The following is a 23264-nucleotide window of genomic DNA, read 5'->3' on the forward strand; positions in this document are numbered from 1 at the left end:
ATCAAGCTAGATGCCCGTGGTGTGGCGGTAGACCAACCCTTTCCCACATTTCGCGGGCGTGTGAAAGAGTGCGGCCCGAGTTAGCTATTCGGCCTAACATGAACAAACAATCATTAGCCGATCTGTGGGAGGTACAGCTTGTTAGCTCGGACCTGTGGGTGCAGAGGACGCTCCTCCAGCAAGACCACCGGGCCGACAAAGCCAGTGGAGCCCAGGACTAAGGCAGCCACCCATGGCTCTTTCAACCCTTTTCCCCCACTCCCTTTCTTAATACAACTACTACAAGCAGCAAAGGCACAGCAAGCCAGGCAGGACTTCAGCACCGATAACGAAAAGACGGTCGTTGGAAGGGGCAACGGGAGACGCTTTTGAGTCTCCCGTTGCCGTGCCGCAATAAGGAGATTACAGGGATAAGGAAGATAAGCGTGCAATAACAGGAAGGAGCTGTTAACCCAGATCGCGCCACGTTTCCGCGCGTCCGATGCCCCACTGTCTGCGCATGCATTGGCGCGTCAATGGCGCGTGTCCGCAAGGGTACGTGTGGTCTGGTCTATAGTGACGAGGCTGACGGTGGCGACGACGTAGAGTGACCTCGGCATGTTAAGTAAATGCTGTTATGATTTTGCGGACGCTGTCCTCACCTTTTTTTGTGCGGCCTACATTTAAGGTAAGCTTACTTTTCATACCTTCGGACATGCGTGGGTCGGCTTAGAATCGGGGCTGGCCTAGATTGTAGTAAATACGGTAGCAGTAAAGTTTTGGCTGTTAAAGTAACACTAAAGAGGCATGGCATCACGGACGCACAGGCACATTTAGCTATCACTTTATGACTAGAAACACTCAGTGTCACAATGCTGACATGATGAAGAGCGCCGGTCTCGTCTTGAAATCGAGCGATTCAAGCTCTTTTCCGCTTCTGAAAACTTGAAATCACATAACACACAAGACTAGGCGCTCGGAAAGATAGTGCACGTGAAGTGATCACCATATCAGCCTCCCCAGCGCTTGCAGCTGCCGCGGACAACCTCCAAGATACAGCACATGCGCTGCAAGTGCATTAGGCAGCACAGGCTGCAATGCGCAGCCATGGCTGGACCAAGGGAGATGCATATGCTCACCTGACCGCTATCACTCGCTTGATCATGCTGCCATGTGATGTCTATTCTTTCTATGCTTGCCAGTTCCCATAAATTTTGATAGAAAAGATTCTGCTTCCTACAGTTGGCAGAGAAACGTTTTTTGTCAAAGCAACAAATTTCAGTGAAATTGTTAGAACAGTTGCAAATTTCGAGCGTTTCTACATTTTAAATGCAGTATTTGAATACGGAAATATTAGTGCATCCCAAGCTAATGGTTCATCTGGTGACAGTACAGTTCAGGTAGCTAGTAAAGCGGCTCTGCTGTTCCACTGCAACATCTGAAGCAGAACGCCCATGTTTTATTTCCCAAAAGACTGAAAAATGATTATAAGCCAACAAAAGAGTAAGTAATAAGGAACCAGACCTTGTCCTTGGGAGAAGTCAATAGCAATACCCTTCTGGAGCTGCTCACTACCGTTGCGGTAGAGCCCGATGGCCAGTTCCTTGAGATCTGCAAGCAGGAAGGTTAGACTTGACTTTCATCTAACTTGTGTAAATGCTTTCATAGTTCGATATACACCTTTGACAGATTCAGTTCAATCCACCATAAGCCACAACACTCGTTCCTTAATATCCACCATTCATTGACAACACACGGCTGGCACAGTTCAGGTTGCATTTGAAAATGCTACGGCAACTGCCCTATTTGCATGTGCAATTTAATCAAACTTGTCAAACCATGCAGGTTACGTAAGCTGCATGTCGAAGTAGCTGCACATCATATCAAGGCAACTGAAAGTACAAGCTCAGTGAACTGCTGTGAATGTCAGTAAGCTAGGAACTTGGGCCTATTGTAGTGCAGCGAAATGCGCAGGCTAGCATAATTAGTCTAAGCACTGGGCACTGCAGAAATCCCTCAAGCTCTGGATCCTAGCAGCAAAGTGTCATGAGTGTACTAATATACGCCATAATTGAGGCAGAGTGCTAACGTACCAAGGCGCGTTTTACAAAAGGAAGCTTCCACAACCACAGAGCACAATGGAAGTACAAGTCATGTTCATAAAATTTGACCAAGCGGATTGAAGTACAAGTGCAGCACCATTCATTACATTCTGTTTCGGACATATCGCTGTGTTATTCTGACATACAAGAGAGAGAAAGACAAAAGGGAAGGAAAGACAGGGAGGTTAGCCAGTGTAAATACCGGCTGGCTACACTGTGCTGGGGAAAGGGGTAAACGGAATAAAAGGAGAAGAGAAAAAAAACAAGAAAAATGGACACAGTAGCGCGATGTTCCGCGCAACAATAGTCAAAGGCGGTGGCACAATCCACTTGTTCTTAAGAACTTGAGCAAAGCCCTTAAGGCCTTGAGTGCCGAAACCCGTCTGGACAAGTGTCCTGGAACTTTCTCTGCTGGGAAGGGGTGATTGTGCAGTTTTTCGAGCGCGGTCACGAGTACTTTTCTTGGCACATTGTAACGTGGACAGTCACAGAGGAGGTGCGCGATCGTCTCCTCGCAGCGGCAGGTGTCGCAAGCAGCACTATCGGCCCTTCCAATGCGGAAGTAATATGAGTTCCTGAATGCCACGCCGAGCCATAGGCGGTACAGAAGTGTTTCCGCTCGTGGTAACACTGGTGGAAGACGGAGTTGCAAACTTGGATCCAATCTGTGAAGACGTGTGTTCGTGAATTCACTGGTGTACCACAGAGTTCGCGCGAGCTCGCATGCGAGGGAGCGAAGACTTGTGGCTGCATCTGTTCTTGACAGCAGTATGGGTATAATCTGGACACCATCATGGGCCGACCCGGCAGCGTCATCCGCACTGTCATTTCCCGAAATTCCGCAGTGACCCGGTATCCACTAGTAGATTATGTGTCCCTTGTCGATTGCGTAATGGTGGAGTAGTCGCATGTCCGCTACCAATTGCACATTCGGTCCGTGGTTGAAAGCAGACACTGGAGAGCTGCCTTTACTGACATACAAACGTGTTCACAGTGCGTTTAGCATGCTTTCTGGCAGTTCAAGGTCATTCCATTGTATTTTTTTCTTAAAAACGTAAATTTGCAATATTCGGTAAGAACCACCAAAGGCGTCAACAGCGAGCCAAAGCCGTCGCGAACACCGCGGGAAAACGGTGGTGACAGGAGGCGACGCGAGAGGGCGCGCCTGCGAGCAAAACAGACGGAGCCCCCCGCGCGCGCCTATGCAGCGGCCGTGGCCATGCAAATGACGCCGACCTCGCCCACCCCCTGAGTCATAATTGCGCCAGGAAGTGCGCGCGTGCAACCGTTATCCCGTAATAGCCCACGCTCGCCTATAAGTTCGAGCACCTAAAGGCATATATGCAGCTATAGCGGAGAGCCCTGCACGTTATAAAATGTCAGTTTACGTGGCGTACAGACGAGACTACAAATATCAGGCCGTTTCCTTTCTTCTCGTTCATTATATACATACACACATACAGATATGCACGTACATGTATACATAGATATGTGTGTGTGTGTGTATAAACGTAGCCAATACACGCAAATACTTGTCCGGACTTATTTGTCCAAGAAGTATCTAGACTTGCGCATCTAGTGCAGTACCGGTCAATTTTATCTAGTGGAAAACAAAGCGCCGTCTTGGGGAATGCCACGTGATAGCCAGCGATCCTGCTTTCTGCACCCAATCCGTTCTGGCGCCAACGCTAGCGAACGGCTGCGCAGCACGCTCCGCTCAGGAAGCTTGCAAGCGTACCGTGTTTGTGGCTATGCGAAGGGCGCATGCGCGCTTCCGCTCCGCTCATCAGCGGACCTACGCCATGCTAGAACTATAGCGAAGCTGGACGGTCCGTCAGTGCTGCCCGCGCAAGCAGGCCTAGAGTTTCGCATAACACTACACAAAGTGTAGTGTTACGACCATAGGCAGGGACTACGGGGGGCTGCGGGGCCCGATCCCCTTCCAGAGTTTTCCGGGAGCGCTGAGCCCATTGGTCACAACTAAAGTGACATTACCACTGCTTTGTCGCCTACATCATTTGAGGGTTCTTCATTATCGGAGGACACGCGTATTAGAAGCACTAGCGGCGGCTGCCTCATCCGTATATTTTTAACTCCAATATGGTTTTAAATTTCCACTGTAAACAACATACACACACGCCATATATTTAAATATACGCAGAAGACAAAGTTCAATATATATTCTAAAGAGATTTATGCAGCCAATAAAAATTATTTCTAAAGATATCGGTAGCATGTGCCTAGAGAAAGAATGTATTGCTGTATGTTCCCCATGCTTCGAACTGCTTTGCGTGCTTTTTTTTTTACCATGGAAAAACACAGACTTCAGTAATCCGTTCAGCAGTGGGCGAAATGCACGTGAACGTTGCGAGTCAGTATTCCTTCACTTTCCAGTAAGCAATGCCAACGACTCAAGAAAAAATTTCTAACAATTTACAACATTTCTTAGGGATGGAAACGCCGTCAGTAGCATTCAACTGTCAAATATATACAGGGTGTCCCAATTAACAATCGCGCACCAAGATATAAAAAGAGGAGAAATGTGTTACTGGAAGAAAACGAGGTGCATATTGCTTTTACCAATTTTAGTCTTTTAATAAAGATGGCCTAATTTCACCCAAATCTTGGCCAATCCCCCACAGTGGGTGTGCGCCATCGCATAAGGAATACCATACCATACCATACTTGCAGTACAGTGGAGTAGATGAAGTAATAGTTCTGCGGGAACCCGTCAAGTGGCGATAATTATTAAAGGGGACTGCTTTGGATTTCCTATCTAGCAATTGCTACGAACGGGTGGATGTCTGATTTCCCCTTTATTAGTGGAGTAGCTTCCAGCAATATTTTTCGTTACCGAGATTTAATTGAGCAACTGTATCAACCAGTATTACCTAACCAGCACCAATCCTTAGAAGATAGGGACCTGTAGAATCGTCTAGATTTATCCGATTGGGTCCAAGTCTCATTCTGGAACTTCAGTACATCACCCGGGTTTTCATTCCGCTCTCAGTGCTTTTTCCGTGCGTCACCGTTATACCAACGTACAAACAGATGAAAAATTTATGCACGTGTTTATGTATTAGCTCAGTAATTGCAGATGGGAAATCCGCGCAAACAACGTAAATGCGAAGGCACGATACGCTTCTTCTTTTTCTTGAAAGCATGAGCATTGCAAGTGTCCTATATGCAGATTTTTGCAGTTCCTGTTTTTACACAACGGAGTACCTAGTGGGTATCACTTAGTGCCTTAACTGACATAATAAACGAGTTTTTCACCACGACCACCCACAGAAGAAAGGAGACAACCCGGGCGCTTTCTGTGTGTGGTTTGGCGCAAACCTTGTTTATTTTATCGGATAACCACCTAGCCCAGCAGTTCGCTCTTCTTAATTGACGCAAGTTTACTTCTAAACATTGCATTCGTGGTGAAAGAAAAGTCGCGCAATTGGCTTATTCCGCTGGTATTTGATTGAGCAATAGGTCTGTCTCCTAATGAGACCTATGTGCTGCTGCAAAAGCCGACTACCTTCTGCTCCCCCTTGCCACCGTTACTCCAGTTCTGGACCATTGCAAAATAAAGTGATAATGTGTATTTATTATTTTAGTACAATGTTATTTTATTTCTGCCATGTCTTTTTCTTATTGTTTAGAAGTAATGAACATGTCACGTATTTCATGTACATTTGTGTAGGTATACAGGTTGTCCCACATAAGTTGAGTCATCTTTTAAAGAATGGAAGGCACTCTGGACACAAGGTGAACCAAATGCATAATGCTGGCACTGGCCTAGAGTTATTCAGGCCATTGCTTTTATTTTTTGCCTTAAATAATGGAGTAGTGATGTTTAATTAGTCAACTTCGTAGGTATTGGTTGCAGTGGCCAAGTGCGATACGCAATGTTCCAGAGCACCTTGAGATACCTCTCAATAAATTGTTTCCAACATGATATATCTCACGTGGTGCTTTGGTGCTCACATGCTCCTAGCCAAGCGTTGCCGAGCTGATTAGGCATCTAAGGCCACGAAAAAGAAAGACGAAAGCAGCATTTTGATTCTGCTTGAAAGAATGAAATTGCGAAGCGCGTGAGAACGACGGAAGGCGATGACGGCTGCTACAATTTTGCCGTTGTACACAAATGACCGTGTAGTGGTTTTTGAATTGAACCAGGATGCTACAACTTTAAACCTTAGTACTCCAATAATGGCGGACAATAACACGGGGACAAAACTAACTAATGCTAAAAAAAATCTTGGCCATATTCAAAGAAGGTTAAGCATGCCTTCACACGATGACTCATTTCGCACTGGCACCATCTGCTCTGCTTCCCACACTTACTGTCTACCAGACGTTCTTTTTGATATAGCACTCCGAATCGCTTCGCAGTCGCAGTATCGGATGGCCGCGTCTGGCTTCACACTTGTGCACCGCAACCGGTGCGTCATTCCCTGACAGAGTGCGCCCACAGGCTGTACTAGTTTACCGGTTGCAGTCCATACCTTATGTTCCTTATTTAAACAAATCCCAGTGAACTGTAACACATTCACTTCTCCTGAGGCGCCCGTATCCCTGAGTGTCCCACACAGCAACGCTATTTGGGCGTGCCCACCGTTGATAAGCAGATAGGCTGAATGAGGAGAATGCAGATATATTTTTGGCTTTATGTGCGTGAAGTCGACATAGAAGGCGTGCATTTGAGCTATTTCAACGCTGGCATCCAGATACGCGTCGGAAGTCAATTACGATTGGGCGTGCATACGAAACACTGAGACAGACTGAGAGTTTTACGAAGAAACAACAAATCTTCAATACTGGGCGAGGCGAGTTTTCTTGAGACCAACGTGCAAGTGTTCGTAGTCAAGTCGTAATCAAGAAGGAAGAGTACCCAGGCTTCGTAAACAAAATAGTGTGAACCGATGAAGCTAGCTTCTCCTGTAATGGCCAAGTGAACATCCACAATGCTCTCTATTATAGCGACGAAAACCCTCAAGGGGTTTCGAAGTCACATCAGCAATATCGACGGTCGGGTAACGAGTGCTGGGTAACTTACGGTGGCACTATCACTGGCACCTCCTTTTTTTGATAACGTGCTTACGGTCGAAAGATACGTCAACCACATCCTTGATGGTGCGCTTTAAGATTTTCTTTGTGAAGTTCCACTGGCTAGGTTCGAGGATATTTTGCATCAGCAAGTTGGTGCTCCCGCGCATGGCAGCAGCAAAGCTTGCGAATGGCTGCATGAAGTATTCCCACAGCAGTGGATTGAAAGGCATGGACCCATTGCTTGGCCGGCACGGTCACCAGATTTAATTCCATTCGATTTCTTTCTCTAGGGCTACGTCATGTATCAAGTGTACCAGACGCCAACCACATCACAGAACGTAAAAGGAAAATAAAACAAGTCTGCAACTCCATCCACGATCACGGACTCCTCGGAAAATGTGCCTACTAGAAGCCAAATGTGCATTGCAGCAGATGGGAATCCCTTCGAAGACACATTGTCATCAAAGGGCGATTTTCGGATTTAAGATCACTGGAAAATCCTTCCAGCCCTAACGTCGCCTCCCCACCCAACCCTCATTACACTCCGTCGGCAGGCGGCCACCTATTGCCCATTTCAACCACCAAGAAATAAAGCTATGTTCTTGTTCTATTTAGCCTCCTTAGACGCTTTATCGCTTTGGCACTGCCAGGCAGGAACTGCTCGGCAGGGTTGCCAGGTCTTCGGGAGAAAAAGGTGCTGAAGTATTACGAAAAGTAGCCAGAAAAGTGGCCTACTGCAGTAAAGCATTAATTGGTAGCCAAAGAAGTAGGCGCGGAGCGAAAAACCAACAGTTGCCAATTTGCCACAATAGAAAAATGAAAAAAGCGAGAAACATCTGTAGTTTCCTGCTTCAATGATGACACCTACGACTTGATTTCAATCGTCACCGTGTGAAGCGTGTGACGTCACATGCTTCTATTCCTTGAACACAGTCGCATAGTCACAAAGAGATCGACATTTGTAACGGCATAGCTGCCTTGACGCGTTTCCGGTTGCAGCCGCTTCTGGCACTAAGAACCATTGTCTTCGAGGTACTCTATAGATGTAAGAGTCACTGGGAGTTATATTAGTACCCCATTTATTACTTCAGTCTTACGAAGGACGAAAAAGAAATTCGTTGAAGACTATTTAAGGCTGCTTGGGCCTGTTCAATTCATGCGTCCACAACAGTTGCAGACTGCACGAAACGTTGATGTCAGCCAACGAGTGTTGCATATGTCGCATCTCGGGCAGTCGTGGACAGCCCAGCAAGGGCGGACCACACGGCGGCTATGATATATCTTCAGCTCCTGAATTTGCTTCAGGCGCTTCCAATAAACAAAGGCACGACCTTCCTGATGTGGTGTTTGCGGCTGTTGCTCGTCAGGGGAGTATGATTAGGGCTCTACCTATACCAATTACCACCTCCAATGTTCCCAGGAAGTAGCCAATTTGCCAATCACGATTTTCAGTCACCAGGAGCCCCTCAAATAGGAAATTCGGAGAAAAATCACCAAACATGGCAACGCTGCCAGTGGACCAGCAGCACGCATTTGCGCCGTCATGCGATAAAAGCTGCATGTCCAGATTCCTAAGCCAGGCATAACGCCCTGGCCCGGGCTAGTCTCGCTGCAGCCGACCTTGTTCATCCATCACACGCAAGAGAGCAGCACAACAGTGCACAATCGCCCGTCCCGTGGTAAGTTCATATTTCTCGGCTTTCCTTGAAACGCGGAAGAGAGGACCAGGTGATATATATTGCGATACAAACAATTTATGCAGATGTTTCTCAAGGTGCTCTACAACTTTGCTATCACACTTGGGGTCTTCAGTCAATACTGAACTTGCTAGTTAAACAAAACTATAATGCTTTAATTAAAGGGAAAATAAAAAATAAACAGAGTAACTCTAGGCCAGTGCAATCATTACGCATGCGGTTCCATTCGCGTCCGCAGTGCCTGTCATTTTTAGAACATTGGCTCAATTTATGAGCGACAACCTATGTAAGTTCCTGTTTTCTTTTTAGCTGTCAGTAAGACAGTCTTTGCATTTTGCGCGTTATTGTTTACGCCATTAGAAGTGATTTCTTTTTCCTAAGGTGTCATGACTGTCCTAAACTTCGTCCAGTTTTCTGCAACATATCGAGAGTACATCGGAAGCTCTTCTATACTTTTTGTCTTTTTGTCTTCGCGTTTGCTAGAGTTATTTTCTTCCCTATTTTCCTGTCTGAACTTTCGTGTTTATAATGTACATGTCAGGCATTTTCCCTTTTGTTCCTACTTCGGAGGGTGTATCATACGAAGTTATGCGAAAAAAAAATTGTTCTCCGAAACGGAAGTCCATAAAATGAGGCCAAAGATCTGTTGTGTTGGAAGTGGAATTTATCAATGTTGGTGCACATGCTGGCATACTCGAAGTATGGACAAAGCTGCATGCGTGCGACAACATATTTAGTGGCGCACCACGCACCAGTTTACCATGCCAGTGCCGGGCGTAGAGCGCGCACGTGACATAAAACAATACGCGCCGCTGAGAGGCAGCAAGAAAGCAAAAGTAATGAGGAGAGGGGCATGGTATTGGTGGAAAGGGAACGTAGCTGGCCGTAATAATAAAGCAAAAAGAAAAAACAGCGCTAGGGCGAAGAAGCGATTCGCGGCTCCTGTGCGCCGCCAATTTACCAAAGTATCGCCCTCCTGCTAGGGCCGTAACTGAAGGGGGCCTTAGCACTAGCATCGAAAGAGCGTCTGCTTAAAAACAGCCAATGGCAGCCATGCGCAGATTCAGCCCTTGAGGCAAAGAACCGAGACGGGCTACAGGACCGCGAGTAAGCGAACAGGAAGAGACGTGCATATGACAGCCAACTTATACCACAGCGTTTATCAACGTGCGAGCAAAGTGCCCCGCTAAAGACTAGCCCTACGCTCCGACGCGCACGTTTGCCTTCCGAAGGGCAGCTTGCTCGCAGGTCAGCACAAACAAAGCACGCTGGCAGCATTTTCAGACTCACCGCCATTCTCCTCATCGTAGGCGATGGCATATCGCAGGTAGTGCAGGGCTCTCTTGTGGTGCCTGTTCAGTCTTTTTAGATCCTCGACGTCGGGCTCCTCAGTGGACGCCGACTGCTGGCCTTCGGCTGCCACGTTGAAGGGGTCGCTGCGGGCGAAGCGCAACGCGAACCGCAGCGCAGCGACCACGGCGGCGAAAAGCCATCGCAGGAGCCCGAACGCCATGGCAACGAAGTAGCCCATCTGCACATCGCCATAACAATCGACTTGTCTGCTGCGCTCGTGCGTGCGTTTTGTTAAAACCCCTCGATCTCTAAAAGTAGCGCCAACTAAAACCCGTTTATCTTCGTAGGGTAGCGCCACTGAGCCAATGGCCATTGGCAGCTCTGAAGATGGGCAAGCACGCACGTTGGCGGCACTGTAGCTTGTAATACTCTTTCGAACCTTCAGAGTAGCTTTCGTTCGTGCCTTTTGTCGTCCTTTGTACGTCATAGCTGATACGCGCTGTGAATTCGCGCGGTAAGCATGGCGCGGAATATTTAGGCTGCCGAGGGCTTTCTGTAGGTCAGGATGTTGGCATTCGATCGTGCTTGTGTTATTCACAACTATTCCAAACAAAATCTTGCGAGAAATACATCACAAAGGTTAGTTACCGAATTGAAACGCGCGCGATACATTCAGAGTCTTCGGTGCATAGCGTGAATGCTCGTTCGGAAACTTTTTTTTTTTGAAAAATAGCTATCAAATGATTAGAAAAAGCTGTCACTTAATTTGCATAACCGTCTGTTTAGAAAATATATGCTGTACACGAAGTTACTCAGAGCTAGAAAGCCACCGCGAATAATTCAAGCGCACCGCCTTGCCACGGGTGCATTTACTCTGCGAAATGCAGTGTGCAACGCTAAAGCGGCGTAAGCGGCGCCGTGGTCGAGGAAGCAGCATGAACGGGAGGAGAACTGAGGGGTAGTGAAGGATGTCGCTAGTTTACAAAGTTTGTGGGGTTTTAGCGGCAACCACATTCCATCTCCGCTCCACTCCCGCGCTTGGCGAGACCTCGACAATGGCGCCGCTTATGTTGTCCCTACCGTAGTGCATGACGACTGCCTGGTTACCGGAGCAAATCGGCGGAAAAGTTTGTCCGAGCCCTGCGGAGCACTTGGGAGAGACTTTGCGGCGTCAATCGGTAAATGGCGTTAATAATGTCGCGTTGGAATTCCGCAAAAATATAGAGAAAATGAGTACTTCTTAAGGCGCAAACGCCCGTACGTTGAGGTTTCGTGTTGCTGAAACACGGCGCATACACACGGTGTGCTCAAACAAGTGCGTAATTACTTTAGTTTCAGCTTTTGACTGCGTGAAGGAACGTGTACGTGGTTTCGTAGGTTCATTCACGTACCTGCATCATAGTCCTGGTCGGCCGGCGGATGAAAGCTTCCGACGATTTTACGTTCAAAAATGCGAGCAGAAAACGGTCAGGCGCACACTCGCAAGAGAATTTTATTTTCCACGATGCTTCCCTTATATACCCTCAGGCATGCGCAGAAGAACGTACACAGTTGAAGTCACATGAGATAGAAACGGGACCTAATCATATCCTGTCAGCCAGGAAACTAAAGTCACTTTCGTTAAGATACACTGACGCGATGCTGATACACTGGTCTTGACACTTTCTCATATATACTTCGCCTCTACTAGTTCCAGTGCCATCGTATCTTTAATTTTCGTAACATGCATGTGTTTTCAACCAAAGGTTCGCACTTGCACACATATCAGTGATAAGGAATATGTGAGCCAGTCCCATTCTCCAGTGATAGCACACGCTCTTGCAGGCGATCATTTATACAACGCCCAGTTTGGCTGACGTATACCTTGCCGCAGTCTAAAGGAATCTTATACACGACGCCAGTGGAGCATTTCTTCAAGAAACACTCTACGTGGTTCTTTACACACTCGACCATATTTACGGACGACCGGTACACACAAATGTGCGAAAGTTTCAGAGGCGCCGAAAACACTACCCGTACATCGAACCTAGAAGCGGCTTTCCTTGGCGAATGAGCAACTTTGTGCACATAGGGAACGGCAGCAAGGCGCGTTTTCTGCTTCTTTTCGCATTCTTCCGAAGCATTGGTAGGCTCACGCCAAAATTTCTTCAACAAAGGTTTGTTTCAGCAAAGCCATTGTCATTTCACGATACGAGTTTAGTTTCCTGACTGATAGGATATTATTAGGTTGGGTTTGTATCTCACGTGACCTCAACTGCGTATGTTCTTGGGCGCATGTCTTAGGGTATATAGGTGAAGCACCGGGGAAAATAAAAATCACTTGCGAGTGTGCGCCTGTACATTGTCCGTGTCCTATATTCTGCACCTAGAACCGTTTCTAAAAGCCATGTACCAACTATGTAGGCGGCATACGTTACTAGCCGCAGGGCTGCTTCTGCTTCGCGCCTTTTACATATGCCCATAGCTCATGCACGGGTTGTGGTGGCGGTGAGCAACGTTTTCACGCGTAGACAGTATTCATAATTTGAACAACGTAAAATAAATTATGGGGGTTTACGTACCAAAACCACTTTCTGATTATGAGGCACGCCGTAGTGGAGGATTCCGGAAATTTCGATCACCTGGGGTTCTTTAACGTGCACCTAAATCTAAGTACACGGGTGTTTTCGGATTTCGCCCCCCTCGATATGTGGCCGCCGTGGCCGGCATTCGATCCCGCGACCTCGTGCTCAGCAGCCTAACACCATTGCCACTGAGCAACTACGGCGGGTATAATTTGAACAACGTACCAGCGGATTAAACCGTATCATTTATTTATTACAGTGCAAATCGTTGGAATTTGATAGCAAATACGAACTTCAAGGGATAACTGGACAGAGGTTCCGAAAATATTTACTCCTTTTAATGAGCACTAATAACACCTTTGTTGAACTGCTTATTTGATATCTTTATGCGACGTGTGTCTATATTCTGTCGTGTAGTAGGTTTTCGCAGGGAGGCAGTGTTGCTTTAAATGGAACTGCCTGTCATATTTAGGTGAGGTTGACTATGAAAACCGAGCAGAGTTGAGCTAGGAAAATTTTCTCAGCCTGGTACAGTTTTACCTTGAATCCACATACGGGAAATGCAATGACGAAATCTATCTTCAGAACAAAGGTTTGTCCATCGGGTCTTGTATTGCGCCTTTGTTGAGGGACCTGCTTTTGGCAAAATTCGAGAGTCTTGGAGGAACTACTAGAAGAAGCTAAGGTTCCTAGAACCTTCAGATACGTGGACGACTTTTTGGTAGTTTTGCACTGTGCTGTCTCGGAGTTGTTTCCCGCTTCGTCACAACTTGTCGGCATATTCTAAGGATGTCTATCCCCCCTGGTCTCAACATAGGAAAGGCCACAAGATGATTCCATGCGTCTCCTCGACCTAAAGCTTGTGTTTTCTAATGATCAAGTTCGCTGGACATATTGTTACGCGACGGACGAGTCAGTAAGGCGAGCAACTATTTACAGGTCATATTCACAAAAGCGGTTGCAGCGCCGACCGGTTAGATTCACCGTGCGAGCTAAGTTCGTTCTTCCTTCTTTTTTCTCGGGTGATGTCGCCCACGTGCCTCGTTCAAACAATCAACTGCCACACGCGTGTAGCAATATGAACGCGTGCGCACAAACGTCTCCTGCGCTTCTCAGCACAGAGCAAGCTAGTAAAGATGGCTATTCTTCAGGCATGTTTCTCTAACTCTTTAGACTGGTCCTGCCACCACAGACTAAATGGCAGTTTCCAAGCTCATATTGCACGCCTGAAAACCTCGTGCAATACTGACGGATTACTTGTCTCAGTAGCTGACGCAATCCACAGAAGAAGACAACCTAACGGCGAAACCATGGTTACCGAAGAGTAGCCCACAGCAAAGGACCCTAAGGTCGCGGTGATTCCACACAAGCATCAAATGGCCCATCGAATTAAAATAATCGGTGAGCGGGTTGGGGTTGGTGTACGTGTGTACGATAGGTGTACCCCTATCAAGAAACAAAAAGCACAGTGCTAAGTTAGGCACCGCAACCGTTACGTGGATTGTATATGCAGTGGCGTAGCAACAGGGGGGGCCGGGGGGCCGTGGGCCCCGGGTGCAAGGGCCCAGTGGGGGGGTTGGAGGGTGTCATATACGTCTGAAGACACCCCTCTTTCCGCCGGCTACACCCGGGGAGGGGGGTGACAGACGACCTATGGGCCCCGGGTGCCAGACGACCTAGCTACGCCACTGTGTATATGCAGGGGGTTGCGTACGGAATCCCGTTCAAGTGCGGCGCATGCTACGTACATCCGACAGGGTGGTGTCTGAACGATCGTCTGCGTGAACATGCGAATAATGTTAAGAATGGAAAGCAAGGGTTCTTAGCCCTGCATTGCAGCGCGTGTGGATGCATCAATCTGTTTGAAGAAAAACATGGGCTTTTCACGTACAGGGATGATCGAACGCGCATCATTGTCGAATCAGCTAGCATGGCGCGCGAAGAATACCTGTGCATACGTTAGCCATCCCAGGCCTTATCACGAAGAGAGTTCGAATTCTTATAAAATGGCAGCGCGAGCAGCGAGCGGTGATGACACCGTTATAGTGTTTTTCTTCTTTATTTTTTCATCCGTATTGTTTGATGTTTACGTATATATTTTTATGTCGTTTTCCCTCCATTTTTCTATATCATCATCATCATCATCATCATCATCAGCCTTGTTACGCCCACTGCAGGGCCAAGGCCTCTCCCATACTTCTCCAACTACCCCGGTCATGTACTAATTGTGGCCATGTTGCCCCTCCAAACTTATTAATCTCATCCGCCCACCTAACTTTCTGCCGCCCCCTGATACGCTTCCCTTCCCTTCGAATCCAGTCCGTAACCCTTAATGACCATGGGTTATCTTCCCTCCTCATACATGTTCTGCTTATACCCATTTCTTTTTCTTGATTTCAACTAAGATATCATTAACTCGCGTTTGTTCCCTCACCCACTCTGCTCTTTTCTTATCCCGTAACGTTACACCTATCATTCTACTTTCCATAGCTCGTTGCGTCGTCCTCAATTTAAGTAGAACCCTTTTCGTGAGCCTCCAGGTTTCTGCCCCGTACGTGAGTGCTAGTAAAACACAGCTGTTATATGCTTTTCTCTTGAGGGTTAATGGCAACCTGCTGTTCATGGTGTCAGAATGCCTGCCAAACATACCCCAGTACATTCTTATTCTTCTGATTCTTTTAGTCTCATGATCCGGATCCGCCGTCACTACCTGCCCTAAGTAGATGTATACCCTTACCACTTCCAGTGCCTCGCTACCTATCGTAAACTGCTGTTCTCTTCCGAGACTGTTAAACATTAATTTAATTTTCTGCAGATTATATTAAAGACTCACCCTTCGGCTTTGCCTCTCTAGGTCAGTGAGCATGGTCCCCTGAGTTACTAAGCAAGGCAATATCATCAGCGAATCGCCAGTTACTAAAGTATTCTCCATTAACTCTTATCCCCAATTCTTCCCAATCCAGGTCTCTAAATACCTCCTGTAAACGCGCTGTGAATAGCATTGGAGATATCGTATCTCCCTGCCTGAAGCCTTTCTTTATTGGGATTTTGTTGCTTTCTTTATGGAGGACTCCGGTGGCTGCGGAACCGCTATAAATATCTTTCAGTATTTTTACATACGGCTCATCTACACACTGATTCCGCCATGCCTCCATGACTGCTGAGGTTTCGACTAAATCGAACGCTTTCTCGTAATCAATGAAAGCTATATATAGGGGTTGGTTATATTCGGCACATTTATATATCACCTGATTGATAGTGTGAATGTGGTCTATTGTTGAGCAACCTTTTCGGAATCCTGCCTGGTCCTTTGGTTAACGGAAGTCTAAGGTGTTCCTGATTCTATTTGAAATTACCTTAGTAAATACTTTGTAGGCAACAGACAATAAGCTGATCGGTCTATTAGTTTTGAAGTATTTGGCGTCCCCTTTCTTATGGATTAGGATTATGTTAGCGTTTTTCCAAGATTCCGGTACGCTCGATGTCATGACTCATTGCGTATACAGGGTAGCCAGTTTATAGGACGATCTGCCTACCATCCTTCAACAAATCTGCTGTTACCTGATCCTCCCCAGCTGCCTCCCCTCTTTGCATAGCTCCCAAGGCTTTGTTTACTTCTTCCGGCGTTACTTGTGGGATTTCGAATTCCTTTACACTATTCTCTTTTCCATTATCTTCGTGGTTGCCACTAGTACTGTACAAATCTCTATAGATCTCTTCAGCCACTTTAACGATTTCATCCATATTAGTAATGATATTGCCGCTTTTCTCTCTTAATCCATACATCTGATTCTTGCTTATACCTAGCTTCTTCTTCACTGCTTTTAGGCTTCCTCCGTTCCTGAGAGCATGTTCAATTCTATCCATATTATACTTCCTTATGTTAGCTCTCTTACGCTTGTTGGTTAACTTGGAAAGTTCTGCCAGTTCTACTCTAGCTGTAGGGTTAGAGGCTTTCATACATTGGCCTTTCTTGATCAGATCTTTCGTCTCCTACGATAGCTTACTGGTATCCTGTCTAACGGAGTTGCCACCGACTTCTATTGCAGACTCCGTAATGATGCCCATGATATTGTCGCTCATTGCTTCACTGCAGCGCACCTTGTCGAGCACGTCCACATCTTGTATGATGCCAGGGTTAGCGCTGAGTATAAGGTCTATTTCATTTCTAGTCTCGTCATTCGGGCTCCTCCACGTCCACTTTCGGCTATCCCGCTTGCGGAAGAAGGTATTCATTATCCGCATCTTATTCTGTTCAGCAAAGTCTACTAATAACTCTCCCCTGCTATTCCTAGTGCCTATGCCATATTCCCCCACTGCCTTTTGACCAGCCTGCTTCTTGCCTACCTTGGCATTTAAGTCGCCCATCAGTACAGTGTATTTTGTTTTGACCTTCCCCATCGCCGATTCCACGTCTTGATAGAAGCTTTCGACTTCCTGGTTATCATGACTGGATGTAGGGGCGAACACCTGTACGACCTTCAATTTGTACCTCTTATTAAGGTTCACAAAAACACCTGCCACCTTCTCGTTAATGCTATAGAACTCCTGTACGTTACCAGCTATATTCTTATTAATCAGGAATCCGACTCCTAGTTCTCGTCTCTCCGCTAAGCGCCGGTGCCACAGGGCGTGCCAGCTTTTTAGCACTGTATATGCTACATTTGTCGTCCTAACTTCACTGAGCCCTACTATATCCCATTTACTGCCCTCTAATTCCTCCAATAGCACTGCTAGACTCCCCTCACTAGATAACGTTCTAGCGTTAAACGTTGCCAGGTTCAGATTCCAGTGATGGTGTAGAGGTAGAGCATCCGCCTCGCGTGCAAGAAGACGGTGGTTCGAGTCCCGGTGCCGCGCAATTTTCCACAGGATTTAAAAAAAATGAAAGAAAGAAAAACCCGCATGTTGATGAAATTGCACAAACAGGCCTGAAGTGCGGCCTGATCCCGGTGACCAGAACCGGTAACGCACTCCCTCACCAGAGCAGGATCGGCCACCCTGGTGCAGTATTTGGCCACAACCTCCCATATGAACACAACAATCAAACCATTTTTCTATATAACACCTTCTAGGAGGCAATAATATTTCAGTTGGCAGTAGGCGCTTCTCCCCGTTTTGTTCCTGTACGTGTGCACTGTCTCGCTTCGCGCTGTACTACACACTATGAAAGCAACGCTGCCGCTGCTGGTCGACGCTGCGCTCACATCCACGTCACCGGACTTACTACGGCTAGTAGGAGAGGTATAGACTTCGGTTAGCGTTGCCTGCCAGAATAGGAGCCAAGGCTACATCCGTGCCCGTAGACGACATCACAAAATCCGACAATGTTCGTTCCCATTGAAGACTGCTGCAAGATGAGCCTAAAGCCTGTTTCACATGAAAGCGAAAATGCTCGCGCTTCCAGCCATTGCGAGACAAAAACCTGTTTCGAGGAACAGCGGCGACAGTAGCGGCTAGAGAGGCGAGGTTTGGGCAAGTTGGAATTGCATCGCGGCGGCAGCACCGTTTCCGAACCAATGACGGCCCGCCTCGCCACGTGACCAATGGACGTCTAGCGTGGCAAAGCCCGCGCATAGGACGATGTTTATTTACTTGCCACTTGCTAATATCAGCTGTGGAGATGGCCACACAGATTGCCAGGGCGACATCTTGAATTTGCATCCCTGTTGCCATGTACCTGGGGGGCAGCGCCGAAGTAATGTCAGCTTGGCTTACTCGGATCAGCGATTCATCAGTGGAAAGTGGTGAACTACCTGAGAGTCATTGCAAGTCTTGCGCGTGACGGCATGGGTTCCCATACAACGAAGGGCTTCGTGAGCGTCCCTTCAATGAGAGCATGGAGCTCCTCAATATTTTCTGCCGACATCTTATCATACTTCTGAAAATAATAGGTGTCGGCGTTCATCAGCAGCGGCATTTGTACGAAAATATTGTAGAGTACCATCACGATAACTATTCCTGTGGAAACAGAACTCACCGCGGTGTGGGAGTTCAGGCAAAGCCTTCTTTTTTACTTTAAAGGCAGTACTCCTCTAGCAAAAGGAGATGCGTGTAGGAATCATATTGTGGCGCACATAAATCCATCTCGGTCGACACACTGTAGTCGGCACACTAGCCTCCATTATGGCATAGTACCAAGCCGCTCACGAGTTTGTGCACTGCATATGCGTTTCGCTACAGAGCACTGTTTCGCTAAATCGTTTGCGTGTGTTGTTACCTATATTGAAGTTTGCCTTCTTTTACCACTTTTCCCACCTTCATACATGCTTTCTCTTTCTCTTTTTAGGTTCCTGGCCACTGGAAACAGCTACCAGTCTCTGTCATACATCTTCAAGGTCGGAAAATCGAGAGTTTTGACACTTGTTCCGAAGGTGTGCCTGGCGGTATGGATCGCCCTTCAGCCTAGATTTTTGAAACCAGTAAATGAGCAAAGCATAAAAGCCATTGCCGAAGAATTTTGCTGGAAGTGGAACTTTCCAAACTGCGCGGGTGCAATTGACGGCAAACATATTCACTTAGATGCGCCGCCCAACTACGGTACCTTGTACTTCAATTATAAGCAAGGCTTTAGTGAATTTGATGGCGTCCTGTGATGCAGGTTACAAGTTCACTTCTCTTTAAATAGGATGCTACGGACGTGAAACTGATGGTGGTGTATTCGCGGCGTCAGAGCTGGGGAAGTTTGCCCGCCCCTTGTGCACTTCCAAACGGAGGCCTAGTGCTCCCTTATGTGTTCGTGGCTGATGACGCCTTCTCTGTGAAGACAAATTTGATGAAGGCGTACCCTGGGATGCAAGCGGCCAGCAGTGCAAAGCGGATCTATAACTACAGGCTCTCAAGAGCTCGTAGGTGCATAGAGAATGCTTTCGGCGTTATGTGTGCGCGCTGGAGGGAGTTGAGGAACCGGATGAGCCTTCTACCAGACAATGCCGTCCTGGTAGTAGCTGTCTGCTGTTGCCTGCACAATTTCCTAATACAGGAGGGAAGACAGGCTGCTGGCTACTGTCCTCTGCAGTTTACAGGCACCAGTGGAAGCTCAGGAGAGCTTATTTCAGGTGACTGGAGGAAATCCACCCCACAACTCCCCCAAGCGTACCGCATGGTTCTAATACCTACTCTAGGAGGGCAGCAGACGTGCGCGACAGCTTTGCCACCTACTTCCATGGACCTGGCGCCCTGCCATGGCAGTTTACTTTAAGGAAGAAGTGCTGTCTACTTTCACTGTGATGATGATGATATGTGGTTTTTAATGGCGCAAGGGCCAGTTATGGCCAAAGAGCGCTATGTCCGTGTTAATGAGTTTGCAATGAAATCATGAGTTCGATGAAGTTGGTGTGACGTGGCTGTAGAGGGGCCTTAAAAATGTTCGCGCTAAAGTGCGCAAAATCTGTACAATAAGATTATGGCGATGTCTTATGACGTGTACTATGAACATTTAAGGTGCATTTAAAAAGAATGATACGATGTGTCAAATATATATATGGTTATAAGATATGCTAGAGCACTGCTGCCTCCTTAGAGCCCTTGAAGAACAAGGGCCTGGAGGCATGTGCTATGCAAAACTGTTATCGCAGTGGCATCCTCTGGAGCGATGATGCTCTACGAATTTAATGGGCATATAACGTGTAGTAGGACATCATTTAAATAGTTGAGGATTGCCTTGGTGTCAAAAAGCGGTTCCTCGCCGAGAAACATATCCGGGTGTAGAGGGATGTTATAATGGTAAGCAAGCGGAAAATGTTTCTTTCTCTCCGTTTCGGCTTCCCGACACTCCAGGAGCACGTGGAGGACGGTAAGCCTCTCACCGCATCTGCCACAGGTTGGAGGTTCACTTTCAGTAAGCAGGTAACTATGGGTGCCAAATGTGTGTCCTATTCTGAGGCGACAGAATAGGACATCTGTTCGCCGAGATTTTGTTGGGGAGGGCCAAAAACCTAACTGGGGCTTTATAACGTGCAGTTTGTTATTTGTTTGCGCGTCCCACGTGCACTGCCAGTGATGTCGCAGTTTATTTCGTAAGAAAGGCCTCACGTCTGTGACAGGCACCTCAGCGGTAGGGTTAACAGCTTGCGATGTGATTGACGTGGCCATCTCGTCCGCGAGAACGTTACCTTCGATTCCCCTATGGCCAGGGACCCAGCATATTATGATGTTCTGGTTAGATGAGTACGCTTTACACAATACCGAATACAGATCGTTGAATACGGGATTTTCATGTTTGTAGAGTGACATTAAGGCCTTCACGACGCTTAGAGAGTCTGTATAGATCGCTGCTTTTGAAAGTTTTGATCTTCTTATGTGCTTCACGGCAGAGAGTAATGCGTAGGCCTCGGCAGTAAAGATGCTTGTTTCCGGATGTAGTACGTCGGATTCCGAGAAGGATGGGCCGACGGCTGCATAGGATACCCCGGCATTTGACTTTGAAGCGTCTGTGTAGAAATCTGCGCAGGAGTGTTTGTACTGAAGTTCTAGGCAATGCATTCTGATTTCGTCCTCAGGAGCGTGCTTTGTAACTTTTATAAAGGATATGTCACATTTTATCACCTGCCACTCCCAAGGAGGTAAGAGCTTGATTGTGTGCATTAAGCGATGCTCGAGGAGTGGTACATGCATTTCATTGCTGAGCTCCTTCACACGCAGCGAGAAAGGCTGTCTTATAGAGGGGCGATTGCTGAAAAGTGTAGCGCACGTCATGTCGGTAACGGTATGAAAACATGGATGTTCAGGATTGGAGCGTACTTTAAGGAAATATGTAAAGCTAATGTATGATATCTGTAGGCGGAGAGACCATTCATTCGATTCGGCATATAAGCTTTGAATCGGGCTTGTTCTGAAAGCGCCAGTAGCTAAGCGGATGCCCAAATGGTGGACAGGATCCAGCATCCTTAGCGCGCTCGGGGCGGCAGAGTTGAATACTACGGCACCATAATCCAATCGTGACCGAATTAGGCTCTTGTAGATATTCATTAGACACTTTCTGTCACTACCCCACGTAGTCTCAGATAGAAGTTTCATTAGGTTCATTGTTTTTAGACATTTTTCTTTCAGATATTTAATGTGTGCAATGAAAGTGAGTCTGTAATCAAGTATAATACCCAGAAATTTGTGCTCTTTGTTGACAGGTATTTGGTATCCACACAGTTCTAAGGAAGGATCCGGAAACAGGCCTCTCTTTCTTGTAAAAAGAACGCAAGTGCTTTTGTGGGGGTTCATTTGAAATCCGTTTTTGTCTGCCCACTTGGAAATCTTGTTCAAGCCCTGTTGCACCTGTCTCTCGCATACTGTGAGGTTACAGGATTTGAAGCCGATTTGAATGTCGTCAACGTAGACAGAATAAAGAATGGCAGGTGGTAGCGAAGCACGAAGCGAGTTCATCTTCACGATGAAGAGCGTACAACTCAGCACGCCTCCCTGTGGTACACCTGTTTCTTGTGTGAAAGGTCGCGACAATACGTTGCCGATTTTCAGTCGGAAGATTCGATTCAACAAATAGCTTTCAATTATTTTGAGCATATTGCCACAGATGCCCATTTCCGACAGGTCTCGCAAGATGCCGTAGCGCCATGTTGTGTCATATGCCTTCTACATGTCAAGGAATATTGACATGAAAAACTGCTTATGTACAAATGCGTCCCGAATATATCCTTCAATGCGTACGAGGTGATCTGTTGTCGACCACCCTTCTCTGAAGCCACACTGATAGGGATCAAGTATATTATTGAGTTCAAGGAAGTGTATGAGTCTGCGATTAATCATTTTTTCAAAAACCTTACACAGGCAGCTTGTAAGGGCTATTGGGCGATAGCTTGCCGCCATGGATGGGTCTTTCCCCTGCTTCAAAACAGGGACCACAATTGCTTCTTTCTATGCAGTTGGAAAGTGTCCCGCAGCCCAAATAGTGTTGAAAATTGTGAGTAGTGTAACTTCGGTGTCATTGTGTAGGTTTTTGATCATTTCATACATAATTCTGTCAGAACCCGGTGCGGAGCTCTTGCATGATCTCAAGGCAGCTCTGAACTCGGCAATACTAAATGGACAGTTGTATGGTTCATTCTTTCGACATTTTCCTATGAGTGGCTTACATTCTTCTATTTGTTTGTATTTTAGAAAGGATTGCGAATAATTTGTTGGACTTGACACGCTCTCAACATACTCCCCAAGTGAGTCTGCCTGGTCTTTCAGTGTATCGCCCTGTGTGTTTACCAGAGGGAGTGAATATGTTTGGCGCCCTCTAAACCTATTCACCCTGTTCCAGGCTTTGGCCTCATCTCTAAACGAGTTAATACTCGATAAATACTTCTGCCAGCTTTCTCTTCTGGCCTGCCTGCGGGTTCTCCTGCCTTGAGATTTTACTTTCTTAAAGTTAATAAGATTCTCTGCAGTGGGGGAAGCGCGTAGCAACCCCCACGCTTTGTTCTGTTTCTTACGAGCAATCCTACATTCGTCGTTCCACCACGGGACACGCCGTCTGCATGCCAAACCACTTCCTTCAGATATGCATTTAGATGCGGCATCTATTATGAACGCTGTAAAATACTCAACAGCGGCATCAATTTCTAGAGAAGACATATCAGCCCATGAGATGC

The 23264-nt window shown here is 46.9% G+C and overlaps 1 protein-coding gene across 1 annotated transcript in view; it reads right to left on the reverse strand.

The window, feature by feature from the left end:
* Window positions 1-10331, reverse strand: part of LOC129382852 (spastin-like) — a 35690-nt gene extending 25359 nt beyond the window's left edge. The window contains exons 1-2 of the mRNA XM_055067068.1: window positions 10109-10331; window positions 1504-1590 (exon numbers count right to left, since the gene is read on the reverse strand). Of these exons, the coding sequence (XP_054923043.1) occupies window positions 1504-1590; window positions 10109-10331 (310 nt within the window). The remainder of the gene's footprint in view (window positions 1-1503; window positions 1591-10108) is intronic.
* Window positions 10332-23264: the final 12933 nt, after the last annotated feature.

Source organism: Dermacentor andersoni, chromosome 3 (assembly GCF_023375885.2).
Source record: "Dermacentor andersoni chromosome 3, qqDerAnde1_hic_scaffold, whole genome shotgun sequence".
Classification (NCBI taxonomy): domain Eukaryota; kingdom Metazoa; phylum Arthropoda; class Arachnida; order Ixodida; family Ixodidae; genus Dermacentor; species Dermacentor andersoni.